This window comes from Perna viridis, chromosome 12, assembly GCF_037379345.1.
Source record: "Perna viridis isolate PV_CMFRI_1.1 ecotype Kerala chromosome 12, ASM3737934v1, whole genome shotgun sequence".
In the NCBI taxonomy this organism is placed as follows: domain Eukaryota; kingdom Metazoa; phylum Mollusca; class Bivalvia; order Mytilida; family Mytilidae; genus Perna; species Perna viridis.
In genome coordinates this window covers 24,158,095-24,186,030 of record NC_142456.1, presented here as the reverse complement: position 1 = coordinate 24,186,030, position 27,936 = coordinate 24,158,095, and the positions used below count along the sequence as shown (strand labels likewise).

At 33.1% G+C, this 27,936-nt stretch overlaps 1 protein-coding gene across 1 annotated transcript; it reads left to right on the top strand.

The window, feature by feature from the left end:
* Positions 1 to 631: 631 nt before the first annotated feature.
* LOC148601766 (organic cation transporter protein-like) lies at positions 632 to 27,305 on the top strand. Its single transcript, XM_088555402.1, has 10 exons — positions 632 to 962; positions 8,369 to 8,546; positions 10,213 to 10,316; positions 11,618 to 11,772; positions 14,861 to 15,029; positions 19,467 to 19,688; positions 20,503 to 20,726; positions 23,226 to 23,407; positions 23,937 to 24,088; positions 25,817 to 27,305. Exons 1-10 carry the CDS (start codon positions 820 to 822, stop codon positions 25,869 to 25,871), a joined length of 1,584 nt encoding a protein of 527 aa, XP_088411528.1. The 5' UTR covers positions 632 to 819; the 3' UTR covers positions 25,872 to 27,305.
* The last annotated feature ends 631 nt before the right edge of the window (positions 27,306 to 27,936 follow it).

Sequence of the window (27,936 nt, the reverse complement as noted above, 5' to 3'; positions counted from 1 at the left end):
CTGTCTGAAATATGCATATTTAAAACCCTTTCATAGCATTTCAAATGCATTTTGAAACATGGCTGAACGTATATCTGTTTATAGCGAACAACCTGTATAATCCAAAAGAGTTTCGGTTTAGACAGGTTTCGGCGAAAAACCACGAAATTCGTATTTTAATTAGTGTTTTTATTACTTTTAAACGTGGTTACTGATCACTAACATGTATTCATTACTCTTATTTACGTTAAATTTGAGCTACTTCACAACGTATATTATTTTTCAGGTTCCTCTGTATACTTGAATTATTGCTTTAAAAGATTACCAAGAGTCTTGCTTTATTGCCAAATTTTAATTAATATATTTGTAAAAATTGTCAGACGAAATATATTGTGTAAATAAAAGGCTAGATATAAAAGCAAAAACGTTTGAAGGATCGACTCCAATATATACATGCTATTTTCACACATGAGTAATACTATATGATTTCTAATAGAAAATGGGATATAAAATTGTTTTCGTCAAAACAACCACATACATTTGTTAAAAATGGTGATACGGTCTATGTACTTGTATTTCATATCTCATTCAAAGAACTCAACGTGACGTGACCAATGATTGCGTTACTAACACTTTTAGATATTTAAACTTTTACAGTCTAAGGTGTTGTCAAATATATATGAAAACAGGGCACAATTTTCTTCTTCTTTTTATTCATCGTTACAACGTAATTTCAGCCAAAGAAATAAGAAATTGATGATATTAAATAGTTTTTACTTTTGTCCCTTATTTAAGCTATTTGATTAGCAAATTGGAATTAATTCATTAAAGTGTAGACAAATGGAGTACGAGAAGGTGTTGCAGTGTGTTGGACCATTCGGGAAGTTCCAGAAAATAATGATTGGGCTGCTAGTTCTACCCGTTATGTTTAATGCTGGGACCACCCACTTCTTTAATTTCATACTCGGTAATCATCTACACCGGTAAGTACTTGTATGTCACCATGGTAACTATAGTCAGTAAAGTAAGCAATTCATTTAATAAAGCCCCGTGCAGGTCCGGGTGTTAAAAGAATAGGCCTGCAGCAGCGCTAGGCTTGTCGTAAAAGGCGACTAAATAGTGCTCAGGACGCTAGCCGGGGGCTAGGGCGCTCTGCACACAGAGCAACTGGGATGTGTGCCCCAGGTGGTGGAATGGGGTACCCCTGGCGTATTACATACTGGGGTTGTCAGGATATAATACAGAAAACCTGACCGCAAACCATAGTGGTGCACCGTGTTGGGAAAGATGCCACGTTCCTCGCACGTTAAAGAACCCTACTGTGGTATTCTCCCGGAGTAGGAACCTTTTGCGCTCCGCCACAAGAGGCTAAATTGCCCGACCCTATCCACCTCTCCCTATTTCCAGTGGCAGTCAAAATTTGTCGACCCCATTGTCCTTGTGTCCCATCCCTTTTTCATTTCATCATCATTTCATGTTCATTTTATCATCAATTTCATGTTCATCGTCTAAAATATTGCTGCTCGGACGTTAAACCCCAACAAACAAACAAACAAACATCATTTAATAGATACATGAACATGTAGAAAGCACATAACATAAAAAACATAACATGACACAACAAAAACAAAGCATAAAAACAAAAACAAATGTATTACATATAAGAGTTACTTATTTACTTTATAAGTATGAATGTAGGAATTTAAATATAATTTCACATCGAAAAAAAAGGGTGTAATTCTACACAACTATGATAGCTCAGTGCATGGAACAATTTGTTTTATGGAACACTTAAATCATTTCTTCTACTAACGCTTGTCAACAAAGGTATAGATGCAATAATATCATCCATCACAAAAACGTTACCAACAAAATTCCCCCATATTTCAAAGGCAAATCAATACCAATTATTTCATATTCCTATATTTCACCCATCGCATCCAAAATTTTCAATTATAAAAGGCTATTGCAGAACCTCGAGATTGAGGATTTCAAGGCTAAACCACCTGACTGTTCTTGCAAAACCTCTCTATTCAAATATGGTCCTTCTGGCACGTCGTTACGGGAGATTTAACCATTATCGAAAACGAATCTCTGCGTAATATCCTATCTAAAGGTCCCAAGTACCGTGAACCACGCTCCGTAAATTGGAATTATAACTTTAAAGTTCTTATGGATGTCGTCGAGGACTATGCAGGAAAATGGATAAAAAAAGACATTGATTCTCTGTCAGAGTGGTTAAAGGCCGTGAGGTCTTTAATTTTGAAACGAATGAAAGTTTTAAGTAGGTCAACGAGTGCCAAGGCTACATCAGTTTTCAAAGACCCCGATGTAGCAAAAACATTGTCTACTATACATGACAAGTATGTTGTCGTACCAGCAGTCAGAGCCCAAAAAACATTGTTTTTGTCTGCAAAACGTTTTATATCCAATGTTTATTATCAGAGGTAGACGTAGAAAATAATAGCAGTGATAAGACCTACACTGCTACCACTCTCTCCAAAGAAGAGATTGTGGAAAACCATAAATCTGTGCGATCTTTTTTTGGTCTCTCTGCCAGGGACGATGATTGTGATTTACCGTCTATGTACTGGATTCCTAAACTTCACAAGAATCCATACAAACAACGTTTCATAGCTGGATCTGCAAAATGTACAACCAAACCTCTTTCAAAACTTTTAACTTCTATACTCACAACTGTCAAAGAGGGTCTGCAGTCCTACCACAACACTTGTTACTTCCGTACTGGTAATAATTCAATGTGGATCCTGAAAAATTCGAAAGATCTTTTGGAGACAATCAGTTCAAGACTATTATCTGAATATAATAGCATTAAAACCTATGATTTTTTAACAGTGTATATTTCTATTCCCCATACTCAGTTAAAATCTCGATTTAAAAACATTATACATTGTTGTTTTTCCAAAAAAGATGGTACACCTAGATACAAATATATAGTTCTTGGTAGAGATTCCTTATACTTTGTAAGAAATAATTCCAAATCATCTTTCAAATATACAGAGGAAGATGTTTACAAAATGCTGGAATTTTTAATCGACAACATATTTGTCCAGTGTGGTGGACGTGTTTTCCAACAAACGGTCGGCATTCCAATGGGAACAAATTGTGCTCCTTTACTTACTGACCTATTCCTTCACTCTTATGAGGCTGACTTCATAGCTGATCTGATCAGAAAGAAAGAATATCGTTTGGCTAGATCCTTCAATCTCAGTTTCCGCTATATAGATGACGTATTATCTTTAAACAATCCTAATTTCGGGGATTTGATACATCGCATCTACCCAAAAGAACTTGAGATAAAGGATACTACAGACACTGTGAAGTCAGCCTCATATCTTGACCTACACTTAGAAATCGATGGTAAAGGAAAACTATTGACCAAACTTTACGACAAACGTGATGACTTTTCATTCAGAATTGTTAACTTTCCTTTCATCTGTGGCAACATCCCTTCGGCTCCTGCGTATGGAGTGTTCATATCAAAACTCATACGTTATGCCAGAGCTTGCCGAAACTACACAGACTTTTTTATCGCGCTAGAACTCTAACAAATAGGCTTCTGGAACAGGGATATGTTGCTACAAGATTGAAGTCATCACTACAGAAGTTTTATGGTCGTCATCATGAACTCGTGGATCGTTATGGTGTATCCATCAGCACCATGAAAATTGATGTATTCAACGGGTCATAGTTTTCCTTTCCTCATTTGTCTACCCCGGACTTGACTTTTTATAAGCAACTCGGCGGGTGTTTCTAGAAAAGCAGAGGACGCTTACCCTACCGGTGCACCTGGTCCATGCTACCAGTTTTTAGTGGAGTCCGAGTTGCTCATTTACTTTTGTTACTTTGTGTGTATGATTTTAGTTACTTTATGTTCTTTGTTGTGAATGTCTGTTTTCCATGTTAGGTCTTTGTCCCTGGATTACATTCTTTTGATTACCGCTATAACCTTGGTTCCCTTGATAACTCTTAAAAAGCTGGTAAAAATCAGGCAAATTCTATATGGGTGACCTATGAGGCCTTATTCTGCTATGTGCATTTATTAAAAACGTTCAAAATTCACGCTAACAATCGCTTCAAAAATGACTGTCCAACTTTACCTGCACATGTATCATGTGACCTAGCTAATTGTCACATGATTAAACACCTGGCCTTCCGTGTCACCTAATTACACATTTCTTTCGTATTCAGTTTACACTTATTTTTAAACATATGCCAATACTGATCCGTATTTATAATAAAGTTTGTGCTGTTACCTGATGAATTACTTTGCCACACTTATCATGAGGTGTATGGATGTACATGTAAATTCCCTACGGTCATGTGTAAATATCGCTCTACATGTAATTTAAGCATTTGTATACGTGTAAGACATGTATAATCTGAAATTCGGTCCAAGCGCTCCTATATTGCTATTTGTTGTCAGCAGTTCAGCTTTTAGTCGTATTTTCGAATATGTTCAAGCGAATTTTAGCGTAAATATTTTGTATAAATTGTATTTTATTTCAGTCAGCGGCATCCTGTCTTACGTTTGTATTAAATCGTTGTCTTTCAAAATTTTGTTAACCGCCTCTTGTGTCGCGGGTTTGGAGAGGCGCGACAATGCATTGTGGATTGTAAGTTATAGGTTATGTAAGCGTAGCCTGGTCGCGAACTATTTGAGGTTTTGTAGTAAGCATATCCACATGACATTTAAACGAAACAATTTGTGAACGTGATTTGAAGATATGAACAGCTTTTCTTGCATTGGAGCGATAAAACTATATGTATTTGCATAGGCGTTAATGTTCGGAAACTCGATTGAAGTAGATCTGCCCTTTAAATTATCCAGAAGAGGGAGATTTGACGTTGTGTCAATTCTACGACACATTTTATTTATAAAAAAAAACTACGCTAGAATTTCAAACATTATAACACTAAATTGCACGGTATTTTTGGAAATAAAAACTGTAATTGTTATCCAAAATTGCAGTGTGTCATTTCTGAGCTTCATGACTTGCCTGTTTCTCCCCATCTTTGTGACCGTTGAATACAGAAAGTTCGAAAGAGGCAGGTTTAAAGCTCCCGGACAAACAGTAGAATATTACAGAATGTAGGAGGAAATACCGAGAGTCTCCCACTGAAGACGGGGGAGTACACACATATATACAAATGCATTTATTTCAAACTGTCCTACACCTATTTAGCACAATTCGCAATCATAAATTTTGATTGAAAAAGTGTCATTTGTTATTTTCTCATCCAGTCAGAAAATTTTTAGTTACAGAAAGTTGTGATTTTTTCGTAGTTATTTGTTATCAAAGAAAATTAACGTCCACATTTCCTCTTACTTTTCCCAAAAAAGGTCGTAACGTTGTGTTACTGCTGTACGAACAGCGCGCGTAACGTCATGCATTTATCTTTAAGAGTAATCAAGGGAACCAAGGTTATAGCGGTAATCAAAAGAATGTAATGCATGGACAAAGACCAGACATGGAAAACAGACATACACAACAAAGAACATTAAGTTACTAAAATCATACATACAAAGTAACAAAAATAAATGAGCAACTCGGACTCCACTAAAAACTGGGAGCATGGAACATTTGCACCGGTAGGGTAAGCGTCCTCTGCTTTTCTAGAAACACCCGCCGCCGTAAATTTTATAAGCATTAGATTTTGCTAAAAGTAATGATTAGTTTATCAACATTGAATTATACATATACTTGCTTACTGTGTTTTACCTACATTACTGAGTAAGAAATATTAAACACGGTGCAGCAGGGTTCTGTCTATATGTCTGTCTGTCTGTCGTTAAGCACAAGAAAGAAACATCTGTGACTTTTAATTGTTTATTTGAAGATAGTCACTCATGCATTGCTACTACATGTATGTATTTGAGGAGACAATGGCAACACATAATCTGTATTTTTGTCACTTCTCTGTTGATTCCGATTTCAGCGGAATACTCTCGATGATCGCCGAATTTTATATAAACGTGTTTTAAAATATGTTAATACTTGTTGAAAAACACTAATTTACGGACAGGAATTGTTGCTTGCTTATAGCTCTCTTGTGCGTAGAGTGATGTAAAGATTCTTTACAGGGATAAGTACATGACTGTACCAAATCGTGACTACCCAATATGTTTTTCTCACATTTACGTCAGGCACTGAAGTTAAACTTGATCGCAATTACAACCAAAAACCAAAACAAAAAAACAAACAAAAAACAAACAAAGAAACAAATATCTACATTAGTCAGAAGGGAAAAATGTCGCCGCCTGGTTTTACAATCCTAACCCCAACAAACCGTAACTATATAAATCAAACAAATAGTGTCAAATAAAACACCAAGGTATAATTGTTTTTACTTTATTCAACATATACTGATTGAATACGCATATATCTTTCTTTATTTCGTTTGTAACCGAAAACATATTGTATTTATTAATTTGTAAAAGGGAAGATAAAACAAATGGTTTTAAGTTTCAAAAAAATGGAAAAATTTGAATTTACTTAAGGAAGATAATTTCACTTCTTCTAGTAGGCACTAGAGAACCTTATGTAACCTCACCCTTTTCCTACTGAAGTTTTTGTTCCAATATAATGGATTATCATATGTATGTAAAATAGTAAAAAGATTTTTTCTAAATCAGATGGCTCAGAAAATGATTTTAAAATTCCTCAGGAAACCAATCACATTTTGTACAAAATTAAAGAGTTATCTCCCTTTTTCAAATTTCAATGCTTTCTATTTAATTTATTTCTCTTTAACTGTTGCAATTAATCAAACTCAACATGCAGCTTTGAGAAATGATGCATTTACGGTATGAAATAGATGACATTTTTTTTTAAATAAATCGATGTGGTCAGCATCAAAGGCTTAGTAGTGTTATAAAATCTATGCATTTTTCTCAATTTCTTTGAAACAGTTAGACTTAACTTTAAGAACTTTGCACATAATTTTACCCATGCATTTGTGCGAAGCCTTAAAAAGTTAAATTTTGTATTTTGGGTGTTTTCTATAACCAAAATATGCTCCGCCTAGAAAACCCAAGATATTTGGATATTTGAAAAACCAATGTAGTAACTATCGACTTTTTGTGTTTGCATTTGAAATACAATTAACGGTTTATCAGGATATTTTGTGGAAAATTTGAATGAAATCCTCTAAAAAAACAAGGCACAAGCTAAAGTGGGTTGACGAAAACTTTCCATCAAAATCCATATTTTGTTAAAGAGTAATCAAGGGAACCAAGGTTATAGCGGTAATCAAAAGAATGTAATCCAGGGACAAAGACCAGACATGGAAAACAGACACACACAACAAAGAACACAAAGTAACTAAAATCATACATACAAAGCAACAAAAGTAAATGAGCAACTCGGACTCCACCAAAAACTTGGAGCATGGACCAGGTGCACCGGTAGGGTAAGCGTCCTCTGCTTTTCTAGAAACACCCGCCGAGTTAAAAACACGGTTTTATTTATGTTTTCACTTTGTATTTTAATTTTTAAAAAAGGCCAAACTTGAATTAATCTTATCCATAGGTAAAAAATTCATTTACAGATTTCATTACTCCTTACATTTTTATATTTGGCATCGACTAGTGATTGGCCATTTTTTAGTTGTTCTTCAATTTTGCATGTTGTAGCTTTATTGAAAATTATTTCCGACACCATTCTGCCACCTTTCTGTGGAAACTTTGCAAATTTTATTGTTATCATGTTATGTGCTATACGTACTGATAAATACCGATTGAGGCCAGCACAATCATTTTCTTTTGAATTTTTCATTGTTGTTATCATAGTGTTTGATTACTCAGTAAATTATATCATTTATTTTTTTGATTATATGTATCTTTATATTTGCATTCACACAACTATATTTATTCAAAAACTACTTGTAAATAAAATTCGTTAAGCATAACAAGAGATAATCGTTATTAATTTTTTTTTATTGATTTATGTTTATTGCCATTTTAATCAACCACAATTCAGATCTTATTGAACTAATGGAAATGGAAAGCTAATGATTAATTTAATTGTACATTTACCTTCAATAGGATATATGTTGAATTTAAATACTAAACCACCTGCCATCTGTTCAGTGGGACATAAGACAGTCATGGACTGCCACATATCCATTATGCCTATATGCTATGCATTTTTTTTTTCATTATTATTATTTTTTTATTTTTTTTTTTTTGTAATTATGCGTTGTGTATCTTTTTTTCTGCCTAAATGCATTTGCAATTTTGACAAGCCTTTACTTGTCATCACCATTGTTATCATTATTCAAGGTGATAATTTCATTGAATGAAAAAACATGCAAACTTTTTAATAAATAATGATACAATGTTGATGTATATAACATTATATTTAAGTTGTCAAAGACCAGACGTTCACAACGACAAGTACTCTTCGTCAATGCCTGAAGTTTACCTTAACAAAACGAGTACCTACAATGCTAGTCAGTGTACCTTATACCAAAACGGAACTGAAACTATTTGTGATAAATGGGTTTTCGACCAGTCTGTGTATAGATCTACACTGATATCAAAGGTATGATACACACTCTAATGCCTCTAAACCAAACATTTTTCTATACTCCAAGTCACCTCAGCTTGTTTGCGGTTTTTTGCGTTTATTTTTGTAATTACTCCACGGCTCCTTTCAAAAACTTGCCATTCTATTCATGTCGTTCTGTACTACGATTCTCTTACAATTATTTTTCGTTTTTACCTCCGAGATTGAAAAAAATCAAAATTTATTTTTCCACGAGAATTTTGCACTGAACGTATTGTTTATCCGCCATCTTGTTTCTATGCATATTTTGAAATGTTCCTATTATCTCACAATTGAAGAGCTGAAATACCATGATTTCCCGCCATATTTCTGGTTCCCTGCTAATTTATTACTTTATGTGGTAAGACTCATATTAAGTACCAGTTGTAGCATTTTCATTCGGAACTTCGGGTTTTGTCTTTTATTAAAGGTAAAGAGCAGAAATATGGCGGGAAGGGAATCGTAGTACAGAACGACATGAATAAAATGGCAAGTTTTTGAAAGGAACCGTGGAGTAATTACAAAAATAATAGCAAAAAACCGCAAACAATCTGAGGTGACTTGGAGTATACACTATCTTAAAAACTTTCGTATACGTATGACATCATTTTTGGTTTACGCTTGTGTATAAAATAAAAAGCTGTCTTAAGCAGAAAGAAAGAGGAAAACATTCACATTCTCTTTCTTTAAAACATTCTCTAACAAATAAATATTCACAAAAAAGGACATCCTATTGTTTACTGTCAAATGACTGCAGTTGGAGAATTTGAATCTTGTGAAAGATTCGAACAATTTGTGTTGCTACTTTTCACATTTACAGAATGACGCCAGAGATTTCTAGAGACATTTCTAACTTGTAACAAGTGAGTTTTTAAATAGCTATGTGCAGATTAATTTATGTTCAAATGATAATTAGATTTGTGTTCACTTTTTTATTACCTCGCTGGACGCCGTTGTTGTTATGGTTAAGTCCGATATTTTTGTCCCAAACACTTTTAGTTTCTAAATAATAATTACAGGGCAGCTTAACGTATCAAAAATAAAGGCCCTAATTTTTATTTGTTTTTACGTTTTATTTATATTTGATTTGTATGTAGTTCATTTTTACCTTTTATTCTTATTTACATTGAATTTGAGTTACTTCACAACATTCATTATGAAATAATTCACAACATATCGTATGAAACAATGCGACATTTTGGCCCAAAATTTACAGCTGGTTGCAGAGGCGTATCACTTGAATCTCGATTGGTACGACGGGAGTTACACATATGCTTGAACTTTATTTAACTATTTACTGTTTTCTTTCTTTTTTTTGTAAGTTTGTCTTTTTGTTTTTGTTTTTGTTTTTGTTTTTTTTTTATGTATCTATTTATTTATTTATTTTTGACAAATACAGGTACGGCGCCAGTCATATCTTTCGCTACGCTTGTACTTGATTTATATATTTATTTTTTATTTTTTTATTTTTTTATTTTTTTATTTTGTTTTTGTTGTTTTTGTTTTTTGCTTTTTGTTTAAATGTGTCTATTTATTTATTTATTTATTTTTGACAAATATAGATACGGCGCGATTTATTATAACAATTGTTACAGTCTGTATATTTGAAATATTATGTTACATGTGATAACCAGTTCAATCTTTTTCTTTTTTTTTCTTGTAGTTTGATATCGTGTGTGATAACAAATTTACCAGAAGTCACATTCTGTCAGCGTTTTTCTTTGGACACATGTTTGGCGCGATGATTGCCGGTGTTTTAACTGACATGTAAGTTACTTTCCATATTGTATAAATGCAAATGCAACGATTTATCAAAATTAGCGAGGACACATTATTTTGGTTATAATGAAGTACATAGAATATAGTATTTACATGCACGGGAATGAAATTACTGATTGTGTCGCTGCATATATTGTACGTTGGTTTTTTTTTCACCAGTATGGAATTTTTCTTTTAATTTTAAACGTCCTGGATTTTTTTTTGGAAGTCAGGATTTTAAAATCCTCTCACAACCACCACCTGACTGGGGTGTTGAGAGGTGATATGTCACATACACTTATAATCCAATACTACAAGGTACATCACAAATTAGAGTTAAATTAAGATATAATGTAAATAAATGTAAACGTCCTGAGTATTTGATTTTAGCTCTGCTAATGAAAGGTTAATCCTTAAAACACGACTGCAGCATTTTGCAATATGAGATTGTCTTTGTATCTTCAGACCTGATAAATGTATGATGGAAAGTATAACAGTCTAATACAGAAAAAAGACAAAATTTCCAAGTCTTAACGAAGCACTTCGTCCGTTATTTTAGTTTTACATCTCATTTTTTTTCATTTTTTTAAGTTTTATCGGAGTTTGGGTCGCGCTTTAATATTTAATCTTCTGATGTAATTTAACCATTTTTATGTATGGTATGTTGAGTCTTGGTGGTCTTCTAGGCTAAATTATACATTTTTGTTTGGTATGGTGTAAAAAATTAGTATGTTTACCTCTAACTTTAGTTTCTATAAATTAGAATGTTCCATGTTCTACCGTCGTTGATATTTAATTTTACTTATTTGCAAAATTTTAGGAATGACTCGACGTGTTTATAAGCAAATTAGATGGAAAAGAAAGCTATGATATCACGCCTATTACTCTAAATGTATCAATTTTCGCGGTTGCTAATTTTTTGGCGGATTTTGTCAAGTAGACACATTTGCGGCTACTAATTTTGCAGTTAAAAACAATGATTCGTGTTGCATAGTGTAAGAAATCGATTTTGCGGATACTTTTTTCGCATTTTTCAGTCCATTGCGAAAAAAAAGCGATAATTAATACAACGCGTAAACTAATGCATTTACAGTTTTTTTTCCCTTTTTTTTAAATATAGTAATCAAACAATTAAAAAAGCATCAATTTGTAAAATACAAAAGAAACACAATAACAGAAACAATCAATCCGGTCAATAATGAATACTTGTATACTTGAATTTGTCGAAATTGTAACTCAACTTGTCGTTGATAGTAACCTTCAAATTACATAAACCTTAGTTTTTTGTATAAGTTTTCTTTTAATTTTAGCTTCGGACGAAAACCTGTGTTAATATCATCTGTGATTCTCCTCTGTGTTTCAAATGTTATAAGTCCGTTGTTACCAAATGTCTGGCTCGTAGCTGTTTGTCAAGCGTTCAATGCAGTTGGTTCTATAGCAAACTATAGCATTACTGTCGTGATTGGTAAGAAATTGTGACTGATGATAGGACTATAATTTAATTTCAGAAGTAACGAGCTTTCTGGTGGATACAAAATTTGTCCATGTCTCATAGACCAGATTTTGTAATATGCTTGTGACGTCATCGACATTTTTAGATCATGTACTTTTTGAATCATACCCGTAACGCAGATTTAACTGTTTGAACGCTGAATTCAAGGTTTTTCTGATGCAAATGTTCGTATGGTGACAGTTTAGGAAAAACAACATGAGCACTCGGTGCTAAAATGATCAAACCTTTATCAGTGGCTTGTCAACAGATGTAAAAAAAAAGTATCGATTTCCCAATCATTTGTGAGAAAAAAATATAACCAAGCGAATTTGTCGAAATATTTTATCTTTTTCACATCAGTGTTCCTTGGGGTATCTTGCATAGAACCGATAAAGAGATTTTTGAAACGTTGGAAAAACATGGCTGCCGTAATCAAAAATAGAACATCGGTGTCAAAGGTTTAGCCAAATTCTTTCAATTGCCAAAATGATCCTCATTATAAGGCCTACAAAAAACTTCAGGGATGGAATTTGTTAGATCATCCCTTGTAAGATTTATTGCCCTTGAAAGGTAAAAAATGACGGGTTTTTTTTACAGTTTTCAGCCAATATCATGAAAACCAAGATAGAATTTTTTTTTCAACTGCTTAAATGATCCTTCTGATAAGATCTAGCAAATACTTTTTGCGTCAAAATTGTTCGACAACATCTTTGCAATTATATTGTATTTGAAAGGCAAAATTTAACCAGGTGAGCTATTCAGGCTCCTCGAATGCATGTTTGGTTTCACTTTCTTTCAATGACGATTGCAAAGGTATGATTTTGATACCATAAATTGGTTAATTAGATTGAAAGAGTAATCAAGGGAACCAAGGTTGTAGCGGTAATCAAAGAGTAATCAATGGAACCAAGGTTATAGCGGTAATCAAAAAGTAATCAAGGGAACCAATGTTATAGCGGTAATCAAAGAGTAATCAAAGGAACCAAGGTTCTAGCGGAAATCAAAAGAATATAATCCAGGGACAAAGATCAGACATGGAAAACAGACAAACACAACAAAGAACATAAAGTAAAAAACATAATACATACAAAGTAACAAAAGTAAATGAGCAACTCGGACTACACTAAAAACTGGGTGCATGGACCAGGTGCACCGGTAGGGTAAGCGTCCTCTGCTTTTCTAGAAACACCCACCGAGTTACTCATAAAAAGTCAAGAAGCGTTTATTTGAATACCCATATATGATGTAAATTTTGTTCAACAAAGACTTACAAGCAATACTCTAACATGGACAATGTTAAAGCAAACGAGATTTCGTGATCATTTAGACAAGCAGGTTAATTATCATATACATTGAGCAATTTGCTTTGTATGATTATCATGATTACCCTACCGGTGCACTTGGTCCATACTCCCAGTCATAATGAAATCCGAGTTACTCATTTACTTTTTGTTACTTTTTATGTATCATCTTGGTAATTTTTGTTTTTTTTTTTTGTATGTCTGTTTTTAGGTCTGGTCTTTGTCCCTGGATAATAATGATTTGATTCCACAAGAATCTTGGTTTTCATTGATTTCTGTTCAACTTCCGGCTGTATCTATGTATTGTAAATATGTTTAAACATCTAAGTTATACCACGCACAAATTGCACTTGAAGGTATTGTAATTCATACAAAAAGAAATAATAAGTAAACCATAACATAATCTGGTTATTTAAATCATATAATGTTTAAAATCTTTAACATTCAAATATTGGTTTTTTTTTATTAAATTAAAATTAAGAGTGATTCTTATACAAATAACTATTTGTAACTATTTGTTTTACTCTCCCCTTTCCAAATTCCTATATCATTCGAAATTCAGATTCATTATCGTCTATATATAATATAATAACATGGGAAGTTTTACCCACAACAACGAATACTGTACCACTCTTATTAAACGTTTATTCATAAGATACGTATTTGATGTGCCTAACACTTTCTTTTTTTCACTCTTTATCGCTATAGTATACTGTCTTTGATATTGATAATGATACCGCACCGCAATTATTTAAGAAAAATCACGATCAGTTAAACCTTGTTCGTCCACTAGGACAGCTTATATAATATTGTCATCAGTATTCTGTAGTCGAATTCACAAAAAGTCGTAAGTGTGTAATTGATTGTAAATTATGACTTCACAATGATATTGTCTGTTATGACGTCATTACTTACGATCAACTTTACTCTTTCGACTTTTTGTGTCTTTGTCAATACGCTTTTATTACCAAAAAAAGGGGGAAGTGAAAATGCATAGACTTATTTTAAAAGACTTGGTTTTAGCACAAAAGGGTTTGTAAGTCTCGTCATGTGGCTCCGTGATTTCACGAGAATGGGTCCTATTCTACCATTCAAATGCATAGAGATTTGTCAGTTTTGGCACAATAATGTGTTATAAGTTATCATCTTATTATTCTTTTTTAAATTATGTGTTTTTGTTTATTTCTCTTAGAAGTTAAGTAGCTGTCTTTTTAAATATCATGCAAAATGTGATTCATGGGTCAATAAGCCTACATATTTTTATTTTTGATATCTTGTCTGAATTACCATAGTAAACAGAAATTAACATTCAGTTTTTCATATAACCAATGTTCTTAGGAGATAAAAGTATAAAATGCACTGTGGATTTCAAAATTAAGAGAGATAACTCTGTAAATGACACTCAAATACAATAGAATCTATTAGATTTTTAATGTTGATTATTTCCTGAGAGCACGGAGATTTTAATGAATAAATACACATTTCACAGTACTGACTCATAAAACAACTTAAGTACAAAAACAATATGTAGCCATTTTTGGGGTGTATCACATTTTTCAGATTTTGCATGATTCTTGCAAAGACTACTACTTAAGGACTAAATATATTGTAAATAATTGAATCATGATCAGTTTCTATTCTTATCGACAAAGTTTTATTCGTAATACATTAAACAAATGATTTTAGCAGTAACTCTATATAACTATGTACATCAGCATGTGGCAAAATAAAACTCAGATATCTTTATAATTCTGTTGCAGCTACGGAGATAGTCGGCCCAACCTACAGGGTTTTTGCTTCTTTTTGTCTTTACATAACTTACTGTATTGGAGAGTTTATTTTGCTGTCCGAGGCCTACTTTTTGAGGGACTTTACAGATTTAATGATTATAGTTGCGATCCCATTTGCAGCCTGCCTTTTTATTTTCCTGTAAGTATATGGTAACTAAAAAAGTTGTTCTTTTTCTCGCCCGTTGATGCCTGTAGTTAATGAGGAATGCTTAAGAATATTTGAGATTTGGGTCTGCTATGTATTCATCAATATTAACAAATGAGCGATCTGTTACTTATACCAAAACTTTGTCCATGCATATGTTGATGTAGAATATTGCCTTTAATTTTCATCTGAGGAACTCGTAATCACATTAACACAACGAGATTGAGAAATGTACTTGATTTGATGTATCACAGTGCAATATGTACATCACTAAATTAGTTCAATTATATAAGGATCTCAAAACCTCCCAACGATGTTACAAATATCAAATTTCCAAAGCGTGGGTCTTTCCCTCGGAAGCACTCTACCTCGCACCACTGTGGCACCTATGGCAACATCGCCGATGTTATGTCCAGTGTCCTAGACCTCTTGTAATCCATGGACAAAGACCAGACATGGAAAACAGACATACACAACAAAGAACATAAAGTAACTAAAATCATACACACAAAGTAACAAAAGCAAATGAGCAACTCGGACTCCATTAAAAACTGGCAGCATGGACTCGGTTCACCGGTAGGGTAAGCGTCCTCTGCTTTTTCTAGAAACACCCGCCGAGTTGCTCATAAAAATTCAAGTCCGGGGTAGACAAACGAGGAAAGGAAAACCATGACCCGTTGAATAAATCAGTTTTCGTGGTGCAGATTGATACACCATAACAATCCACGAGTTCATGATGACAACCATAAAACTTCTGTAGTGATGACTTCAATCTTGTATCAACATAACCCTGTTCCAAAAGCCTATTTGTTAGAGTTCTAGCGCGATACAAAAAGTCTGCGTAGTTCCGGCAAGCTCTGGCGTAATGTATGAATTGTGATATGAACACTCCATACGCAGGTGCTGAAGGGTTGTTGCCACAGATGAAAGGAAAGTTGACAATTCTGAATGCAAAGTCATCACGTTTGTCGTAAAGTTTGGTCAATAGTTTTCCTTTACCATCGATTTCTAAGTGTAGGTCAGGATATGAGGCTGACTTCAAAGTGTCTGTAGTATCCTTTATCTCAAGTTCTTTGGGGTAGATGCGATATATCAAATCCCCGAAATTAGGATTGTTTAAAGATGATACGTCGTCTATATAGCGGAAACTGAGATTAAATGATCTAGCCAAGCGAAAGTCTTTCTCTCGGATCAGATCATCTATAAAGTCAGCCTCATAAAAATGAAGGAATAGATCAGCAAATAAAGGAGCACAATTTGTTCCCATTGGAATGTCGACCGTTTGTTTAAAAACACGTCCACCACATTGGACATATATGTTGTCGATTAAAAGTTCCAGCATTTTGTAATCATCTTCCTCTGTATATTTGGAAGATGATTTAGAATATTTCTTACAAAGTATAAGGAATCTCTACCAAGAACTATATATTGGTATCTAGGTGTACCATCTTTTTTAGAAAAACAACGATGTATAACGTTTTTAAGTCGGGATTTTAACTGAGTATGGGGAAAAGAAGTATACAGTGTTGAAAAATCATAGATTTTAATGCTATTATATTCAGATAATAGTCTTGAACTGATTGTCTCCATACGATCTTTCGAATTTTTCTGGATCCACATTGAATACCACTACGAGAGTAACAAATGTTGTGGAATTATCAATCTGTATGTAAGCTAGGGTGGTTATGGACATGAAATTGTTATTCCCGCTAATGATGCATTACGATCAGTGATATTGACAGCCAGGCTCATAACATTGTCCTTTTTGTGAACTTTCTACTGCCAGCAGATGACGGTGGTATCCTAGATTAACGCTCGAGGGTTGAATATTGCCCTAGACGAACTCTTAGTGAGGTGATCTATTATACCACCCGCAACTGCAGACCATATGTGTTATTTAATACTAAATTTCACGAAGTTGCTATTTGGATATTTTTTTAGTATTTGTTCGAAAGTATTTCCGAAAATTCTCATCTCGCTCCACCTCTCTCCATCTTCTTATTTGTGTCATCAATATGAAATATAACTTAGGTCCCCAACTCGTAACATTTAAGACGAAAAGCATTACATTAAGATATACGCCTATGGTTATTTTAATGAAGGAAAAACGGCTGAAGATAATAGTAAATATCTAATAGTAAAAGAATCATTTTGAAAAAAAATAACATTAAAATGAAAAATGTACGATTTCCAAAGATACTAAGCATGAATTACCTGACAAACACTGAGCAAGAATAATTCAACATAATGATGGAGTGCCCTACTTCTCTGCATAATTCTTGTTTGTTTTCCTGTTTGTATGTTACTCTTCCATGAAAACCCAGTTTTGATGAACCATTTTTCAGAAATTAATGACGCTATACCCCAACGCGCGGTGTTTATTCTCAATAATCTATACTTAAGTATCCAAAAAATGGATTAGCGCCCTAACATTAAGCGCATTTCTTATTTTTAATAGTGATAGTTATTGTTCGGAAAGAGTTTTGAAATCAAGGACTTTGAAGCACTTTCGAACAAATATGTAGGAAGCTAGGCCATTACACATGCAGACGTGAACATGAATTATAGAAAATGGTAAAATAAAAAATATTTCGTACATTTGAAAATGTCATTGAACATTTATTTGACGCTGCAGAAGATCTAGCTAGTTACTTGTTTACTTGATCGTACTTCAAATTATTCCTTTGGTTGTTGGAACATACATGAATAATATCAGTACCATGAATCAATTTTAATGTTATTCTAAATGTAAGCTCTAGCCCCGCATTTCCATGTATTTTCTCATGAGATTTAATGTACATAGATATGCCCTAGTCACACATTTATTTTCAGTGCAAGAAATCAAGTGTTGATATATATTGACGATTGATCGCCCTTCCATTGGACGTTTAAAAGAAAACAAAAACAAGTTATTTTTAGTCTCATTTTAGATTCTGCACATGATCAATAACATATATCCTCTGCTCATAAAAATGTGATATATTCCATGAATTAACTGGAAAAAAAACATTTAAGATATTGCACTTATCATACTCTTCACTTCAATACTTTTAGGTTAAGAAAATCGCAGATAAGCCTGTATGCATGCGGACGATATTCGGGTTGATTTTTTGAGCGATTTAGGCTATAACTGAAAATTACTTTGACTAACTATCTATTGTAAAAAATGTATCTTTTATCTAAATTTACTGGCGCTTGGGCGGAGTCTCTGGTGCCAGGGTTTAGAACCTAGTTTAATTGGAAAAGTTTGCTTATTTTATGCAAAATTAGGGAAAAAGTGGGCTATTACTTGTAATAGCCTGGGACCCCCTTTTGCTGGTTCCTTCCTTATTTATAATCTCAGGATGTTCCTTTGATGTTGCATTAATCGTCTTATCAGAAGTACTGCAACAAATATGATATATGTACTAAATATTCAGACTAGGGTTGCAAATGTTGTGTTAACATTGTTGAGATGTCAAATTAAGATATGAACTGGAAAATAGATAAGAATGGTTCAGCAATGTTCACCTGCACTAATTATAAATCATTTCTCCCTTCATTCACGGTCTGTCGCATTAGGTTCTATAAGGTCGAGTTTCGTTGAGTTAGGTTCGAATTCCGAATTAAGGGAAATCTCTATTGATGCATTACATTATCCGATGGAGTGGAGTATTTAAAATATGTTTAGTGAGCAAATTTCACAAAAATCTGTTGTTTTTATTGCATGATTATATTCTTTTGCAAGTTATTTCTCTAAAACATTTCAAATATACAATAAAGACAAATTACATATGGTGTAAACAATAAAATATTCTTTCTTTATGTTGAACTCTAAATTCAAAAACTTGTGTTGTTCTGTAAATTAATTCATTAAACTCTCGTTCAAAATTAATTAAAGATCATTTAAGCAGCAGTCGTTATAAAAATCAGACAGGAGGTAATTAATGCATGTCAAAAACCCACAGCACTCACTCTTGTTCAGAAACTGTTACTGATCACATAAATAACCATTCTTAGATTTTCATTGGGTCTTTGTGCTTTTGAGGTAAATATATATAGATTGTACATAAAATTGGCACTTGCAAGAGTTATCGTCCTTGATTTGGTTTGATTTGGTTGATTCTAGTTGGAGATAAATGTATGATTTTCTAAAAAAAAAAAATGTACATATCTGAAAATAGAAAGGTCGATCATTATTTAAAAATACTGCATCTGTAGATTAAAATTGCATCATTTGTTCGGTGGGTTTTTCGTCAAATTTAATTACTTTAATTTGGACACTTTCTGAATTTTATATTGACTGATACTTAAGTCTTCACTTTTTTAAGATTCAAACTGTTCAAAAAATCTTGCTTTGTTTTATCTTTCTCCTACTGCAGAGTGGAAGTTAACTTTTGTCATTTGAAAAGAAAAATATGATGTGTTATATTGTATTTTGTCATCGATCAGTTTCATTCCTGAGTCTCCGAGGTGGTTGATTTCGAAAAACAAGAACGAACAGGCTAAAGAGATTCTTCAAAAGATGGCATCATACAACAAAGCTAAATTTGAAATCAGTGTTGATCAGATGATGGTAAAAGAAAAAGATATATTTTCGTTCAAAGTGACGATGGAAAAACTCTTCAAATCTAAATCAATGATGGTTAGATTTGTTATTCTAACTATAAACTGGTAAGATGCATATTTTATTTGTCAGTTTTTTTAAAACTGTGATAATTTTTAGGCAAAATTTTTATAACCTGTCCATGGAGCCCCAGTCAGTGGGTGACACATGGCATTTTTTGTCACAAAAAAATTTCATTCATCACAAACATATATTGTTTTTTTTTTTTTTTTTAGAATGCGCTTAGTACTACAGTTTAACAAACTGTGTGGCGGGACAAAATACTATGTGCCATCCATATCAAATAGTATGCCTAGTTTCTCAGTCTCTTTATTGAATATATCATAAATTTACGGGTCTCACTGGATTTAATTTCACAATTCAATGGTATACGAGAGGATGGAGAATGTGTCGGGTTGGCACAGGAAAGAATAATATTTAAAGGGTAATTTAGTTTTCAAATGACGGAGAAAAAAAGAGATATGAGTTCGGAAAAATTATTTAGGTTGAATTATTCTTTTTTTTTTTAAACTATCGACCAAAAAAACATAAGTGATAATAATAGCACAATTCGGATATATCAAAACCCAAGCGCATGGCCTGAAAGTGAAACCGAAAACCAAGACGACCCTTATACACGGTGTAGCGAACAGAATAAAATGAAAGAAAGAACATGACGTAACTAAAAGTGTTGGTAATTCATTAATAAATAAAAATGTAATATTCAATGTGAAATGAAAATTTTTCTATTTGGAAGGAAGAAGGCGGACTGTCCGGTATATATATTGGTATTTGAAATAACTATTGAAGAAATGAATAATAAATGCACAAATCATCCAGAAGTATATTTGGTTTACTTTGCATATGCTATTTGAATTTTAGGTTCAGCATAAATCTTATATATTATGGTCTTGGGATGAACGTTGGAGATTTGGGAGGAAACGTCTACGTCAACTTTGCGATATCATCAACCGCTGAAACGATGGCCATTTTTATTTGCTATTTTTCTGACAAATTTCCCAGGCGATGGTTGTTTTCTGCTGCGATGATTTTAGGAAGCTCTTCTTGTTTCTCAACGTTTTTTACATCATATTTTGGTGGTGAATGTATGTATACAGAAACTTTATATATCCACATTCTCTAATTACAATATGTCGTTTCCGTTCATTAATCAAAATATCAAAAAGTAAGGTAAGTTGTGATAAATTATGATTATCATATACACGAAGAAAACTGTTAACATCATATAACAAACAGCAAAATTTCCTTCAACAGCGGATTACCAGTTTACCAGTCTTACATATAATATTCGTTTATGTTAACATTATAAACGTAGCCTTCGGGTTTAGTGTGCACGAATTATCACAGATATTGTCTTAATAAGCCTTTGTTCGAATTCTGCTATAAAATACCTATTTTATCCGATTCAGTCTAGATTGTTTTGTCTTGTTTTGTTATTATTGTTATTTTTTTGTTTGTTTTTGTTTTTTGGGGGTATTTGGGGGGGTTTTCTTTGTTTTTGTTTTTGTTTGTTTTTGTTTGTTTGTTTGTTTTTGTTTGTTTTTTGTTTTGGTTGTATCATTTTTGTAGTTGTTTGTCTATTTTTCTTGTCTAGTCTATCGTTGGAATATATCCTTTGTTTACTTTTTCTTACTTTGTGTCGATACCTGTGCTTCTGGTTATTTTATGGTTTCATCTGGAGGAATGAATGAAAATCTGTATCAGACGTGGCCTATTTAAAGAAATAGCCAGATTTTTTTTTATTTTAGTTTGCGTTATATATACATGGCGTTTCGTCTTTTAATCATCTAATGTCGGTGATCGCATTTATCTTCTGTATTTTCTTTTAATGTGCAGCAACATCCCTATAGCAACTGCGTATGGAGTTTTCATATCACAATTCATTGTTGTTACAGGTTGACATAACTACGTACACTTTTTGTACCGTACTAGATTTCTTCCAATTAGGCTTCAGGAAACAGGGTAATATTGTTACACCGGTGTACGCGATTGAAGTCGTCACTTTGCTGTCGTTATCATGAAGTCGTGGATCATTTAGTGTATTGATTTGCTCCATACAGATTTATTCAGTGTAAATTAGTTTCTTTTTCTTTGCCTACCCCGGGCGCGACATTTTTCTAAAATAAAAACAGGAGACGTTTACCCTACCTGTGCACTTTGACCAAGTTCCAAGTTTGTAGTGGTTTTCGGGTTGCTCATTTACTTTGTTCTTTGTATGTGTTTGTTTTGTTGTTTTTCTTCTTCTGTGGTTATTTTTATGTTCGTTGTTGTGTGTGTCTGATTACTAGTACAGTCTCTTTTGTATGATTATATTCTTTTGATTTCCGCTGGAATCTTTGTTCCCTTGATTACAGGAGTTGATACTGCTTGCGATTTTAATTTGTCAATTCTGCTCATTTTAATGAAAATAAGAATGTTTTACAACTTTTGATTTTCGTCTATCACTTTGATTTAATGTGCTGCATTTCTAACCTACAAACTATAAGTCATGACAGACTCAAAAGATGTACCGTTTTGAAAGTTGTTTGATGGGGTAAAAAATCCCTTCCAGTAGCAAAACAATAATATTAGGTTAAACTCAGTTGAAAGGAGTTCCAATGCAATATAAAGAAAGGAATGAACACCCCTTAAAACTGTAACTTGAAACAACTGACAATAAATATAGAACTAAAAGCAGTAACTGACATGACAACCCAATACCTTACTAAGTTGGTCAAATGATTATCCCTAACATCACATCCAAAATTTGAGCGGTTTTCTCACGATAACATACCTAGGATAAAGACAGAATAAATAGACATACACATCAAAGAGCACGAAATAATCATAACAACACGTAAGAAACACAAGTAAATGAGCGACCCGGATATATAAACGACTAGAAGAATTCATCATGTCAATTTGTTTTTAAGTGAATGGTCCGGTTTTACACATGGATCAATTCTGGAAAAACAGTATTTAATCCTATAATAACATCATATCCCCGTTTCTTATTATGAAATGATAATAACTTTATTTTCTGCATGTTTGATATAGGATTTAAGATGATGCTAAATTAGTGCAGATGTAACTTATATCATGTTATTCATGACACTCTGTCTGTATGTAGCGATAGTTAATTACACTTACTATATGCAAACAATTACTTAACACTTATTTATTACATATAACAACTTACAGAGTAATCAAGGGAACCAAGGTTCTAGCTATAATCAAAAGAATGTAATCCAGGGACAAAGACCAGACATTGAAAACAGACATACACAACAAAAAACATAAAATAACTAATATCATACGTAAAATGTAGCGAAAACAAATGAGCAATTCGGACTCCACTAACAACTGGAAGCATGGACCAGGTGCACCGGTAGGGTAAGCGTTCTCTGTTTTTCTAGAAACACCGTCAGTCCTTTAATTTCCTAAAAACAACTTAAATGTTATAACCATAGCCACTATTATGACATTTATATCAAAATCAGTCACGTGTCATTTGAATCTGTAAAAGTCGAACACGTTGGAACTTGTCTTTGTAACCGTATACGTTTTTAGATCATAAAATATTGCACTATATTTTTTCACTTCAGCTTTGCACTGGGTAACAATATGTCTAGCGATGGTAGGAAAACTTGGAGTCTCAATATCATTCTTCCTTGTTTACCTAATCACTACAGAAAGTTTTCCAACAGTCATGAGAGCAACCTTACTAGGCATCTGTCTGACAAGTGGGAAAATAGGAGCATTGGTCTCACCATATATAGGCAAATTGGTACGCATTTATAGAAACAGAATTTATTTTATTTTAGTGCGCTATTTATGATTAAACCTAATATGAGGAATTGAGATTGCTAAAAAGTCTAAAATTATTTACTAAGAACCAATCACTATGTTAATAAACATCCAATTAAAACAGAGAAAGGATCTTTAAAAAATGTAAACGGAAATCTATGAAATACCTTTTTGTGTCGATTGCATTGAACATAGGTCATCAGTGTATCGTTTTTCCCCGATATATATTTTTTTTAAATCTTCTTGTTTTGAATTTTCTTTTTTACACGATCAAGACAGAAGTGGACCATTACTTATTAATTAAAACCTTTTTGACGGACACTTGAAAACGATTATCATTATAATACAAATATAAACGTTAGCTGAGAATGCATTCATAAAATCAAATATTAAAGTCTAAAACGCAGACAACTTCACATAAAAAACAATATGAATATGATCCACAAAAAATAATTTAACTCTACAATTGAATTCAAATTACCCATTCATTATAATATATATTTTAACAGGGAGTTCTCATCGAAACCCCGTTCGGTTTAGCATTACCTCTTATTATATTTGGAAGTATAGGACTCGTTGCAGGAATACTAGATCTGTTCCTTCCAGAAACTAGAAACATCAAACTACCAGATACTTTTGATGACATTGCAGTGGTGGATAGGTATACCCCATGTTTATCAAATGTTTTTTGCAATGTTTTGAATTTTGTTTATGAAGCGAGCACGAAGTAACCGCTTTAAGTAATCACCGCGAATCAGTATCAGTTTCTTTATGCTATAATGCATCTTTGAGCGATTTTTTAGTATTGACGCTTAACAGCATAGTCGCAAAATAAGATTGACACTGTAAATCACGAAATAAATCTGTTTACGATTATTCATAAGATTTATATGATCACAATGCATATTAGTATTTTTCTTTGTAACATCAGGTCATGCAGCGATTTATCTTTCTTTTTTTTTTTTATTAATTTAAAGGCATTTAAATGCCACTCTCTGTTAGAATCAGGCAGTGGGTGAAATATGGTATGAAATAGTCCACAACTTTGACGACGTAATTTTTCTGTTCTTACCATCAGAATCAATGATTTGATTTTAAAATTTTCCATACCATTTCATACCTTGAGTTGTAATGAAAAGCACTGAAAAATAAATATACAAGAGTAGATAACTCCGTCATAAAGCTTATTTATACAAATACGAATACGAATATTTTTATTAAATAAGTCATCAGACACATAAATGTGCAACATGAGACATAATATATACAATAATATCTACAAACATGCATGTTTCAGCAGTAAGATACATGACGAAACTAAGAAATTGGCAGAGCATTTCCAACTTAACATCAATAAGGAACGGCGATCGATAAAGTCGTAAAAACATTCAACGATTAGCAATTGAAACTTATTACCCGAACCAGTGGCCCTTTTCACAAAAAATCGTAAGAGTAAAATAAGTCGTAAGTTGTGACGTCACAATACTTTTATTTACTATGACGTCATAACTTATGACTAATTTTACACTTACGATCTTTTGTGAAAAGGACCACTTACTAGCTGAACCTTATTAATACAAGATATTGTAGAAAAATATCCAATCGTTTTGACAAATTGAACAGTTATTGTGAAACATGTCCACCAAAATCTCAAGGTCCACGCAGCCACAGACGTTCCTTTCCTCTCTTACTTACCGCTGCAGACAAGCTTTTTGAATTTCTCGAACATTATTCAAATCGAACAAATCCGCTTGACAATTTGATAACGTCGCGTAGAATCATTCACTTTTTCCCGACTTTGCAAGATTCTTGCATTTTCCTGGAGGGCTGGCTGCAGCGTCTATAGTGAATTTCGAACGTCAGACCTGTTTGTAGCTGCTTACCCTAAACCCTTTCGGTCTGTAGAATTTTTTGGTTTACACATTCTTAGTTTTCCAGTGTTAAAAATACCGTAAAACTGATGTGAAGGGACTTCAAATTGTGTTTGACATAGACGGGTCTTGGTTTATTCAGGGTTCATTTTTGACAGGTTTCCCTGTAAATTTTGTTTTGTGAACAAAATTAAATTATATGTCGTGCATTTATCAGGTTGTATTGTCGATCGTTAACACTAATGCTTTTACCGTGATGGGTGGAGTTTATATATCAGATACAAAATATAGTACGCTTACCCTTTTGGGTGGTGAACTTGGTTTATCTGTCACATTTATGTGTGTTCGTACGTTCTTCTTATTCTGTTTACTTTTATTGACGTATTTTGTTTAAGTATATGTATATTCTGTCTGCATGCCTTTGTCAGCCAAAGATATCTTTTCAAAGTCTCTCGTCTTTGATATATTGGTACCGATTTTATCATGATCATGCCATCACTTGTTTTATTCTTTTCCAGAAGTTCTTGTTCAGATGTACACGATTCGGATTTTAACATGGATCCGCTGTCTTGATGTACCATTTTCGACTCTTTTATTCAATCATCAATGTTCAACGTGTTCGAAAAGACATTCATTGTTAATATATGTAGAATAAAAACACTATTAACTCCAAATAACATATGAAGATTGTTACCTAATACTGTGTACATTTTTATCTCACTAACATGAGAAGAATAATAGCTACTCGTCAAAGTAACAACGAGGAGTTGATATATTAGACGGCCAGCCAGTATCAAATGTATATGTATTATTTCTTCTATTGTAAACAAGGTAATTTGTCTGAACCTCTAAAATGCTTCAATTTGTATTTTGTATACAAAATTACCATTCATATATATATATATATGGTTTTTTTTTATTCTATAAACAAGCAAAGATCAAATTGTACCAGTCTTATCTATAGTTATTACTTACACTTATCGGATTATGTGATATTAAGGGGGTAGACCTACGGTAAGGGACACAACTCTTACAAATCATTCGAACGTTTGTATTCGGCATTTTACTTCAATCTCATGTAAGCATCAAAGTAACTTGAACTGATTTCATTCTGTTTCAAGTGAAAGCTTAATAGGCTTTCGTGAAATTAATATGCTACAAACATATCAGTGACTTCAAGAGTCATGTCCCTTACCCTAGGTCTAGCTCCTTAACATAAAGCAGTAATACAACTGGAAACATTTGAAAAATATAAGCATCAAATGATACACAAATACTAAAGCCAAATAAACAATTTACATAATTATTAAGAAAAAAAATAAAGGGTGAATCTTAAGTGGTGTGTCTTACATCTTACAGATAAATTAAAATCGGTGTATAACGCTTTCTGCTTTGCAGCATCTGTAATTGTTTCTTGTTCTGTTATTTTTCTTCTATCAATGGTTAAACTGTGTAAACCTGAAACGATACAAAAAGTGGACTATAAATATATCGTGTTTTCTGTTACAAATATAGAATTAGTTTTTCTTTTGTAACGCATTACTTCAACTTATTACAGGTAGAAACAGTACTTTATAAATGCCACTATAAAGCTAGAATGTCAAATCATATTATTTTGAATATCAATGAAAAAAAATTCATTATTGTTCCGTTAGTTTTATTCCAACACATTACATGCATCTATACGCAAATTATGCAATTTTTAAAGTTTGCTTACAGAAACAATGTTCCAACTTTTATACTATTGAATTGTAAGTTTAATTACAGTTCCAACTATGTGTGAATTTAGGACCACTATGTAATAATTCATGTGGGCATCGACAGCTATTCAAACAGGCTATTTTTCAATACGTGTTGATCTTTAAATCTAAAGAGCAGATCATATTTAAAATCCAGAACGTTCACATTATGTATGCTAGGACATGTTTAACACACCCTATTGTAACCAACCCCTACATGAGAATCATAACTGGCAGTTTTATCGCGACAATAAAATCTTCTTCTTCAGTATCGATGTTTAACTTGAATTACCCTTTTCTTACCATGTATAAGATGATGACACCATCTTTACATGATAAACCTTCATGTCTTTTTGTCGTTTCTATAGCTTTTGTGATTTTAAATAAAGTTCAAGGAGCAGATTCGGTAACAGTGATTTACCGGCCCAAATATATCAATTTTAGTTCTAACAATTGGATATGTGTTCAGGGTGGACTATCTAATGACAGTGTACTTTTAATTTCAAGGCGTTAGAAGATGCTTTTCCATATTTTGTAACCTTTGAAATAGAGTATTTTTTGCAAAATGATGGAATACGGCGATTTGAGGGCTTTGCGTAAGAAATTATGGTTGGCCGCGGTTGTGTTGAGACATGATATTTCATCAAAGTGTCGAAACTGTAAATATTTGTCTGCATTCAAATCATTATTCAACACGGATGCGGCCAATGTGAAATTCATTTCTATTTGAATTTCTATGCACGCAAATCAACGGACTTTCACCGGAATCGGTTATTTCTTTCATACGCTTACGCACTTCCGGGATGAAGAACCCTCTGAATGTAAACAGTAAACTGACACCTTTAACTACCGATGCACCTGGTCCATGCTCCCATTTTTTAGAGGAGTCAGAGTTCTTC

What these genes read in the sequence shown, in the direction of transcription:
- LOC148601766 (XM_088555402.1), top strand. Translation starts at nt 820, where the DNA reads ATGGAGTACGAGAAGGTGTTGCAGTGTGTTGGACCATTCGGGAAGTTC. An exon ending in GCCTGCCTTTTTATTTTCCT is followed by an intron (nt 15,030 to 19,466) that starts GTAAGTATATGG and finishes GTCATCGATCAG; the next exon opens with TTTCATTCCTGAGTCTCCGA. An exon ending in CACCATATATAGGCAAATTG is followed by an intron (nt 23,408 to 23,936) that starts GTACGCATTTAT and finishes ATATTTTAACAG; the next exon opens with GGAGTTCTCATCGAAACCCC.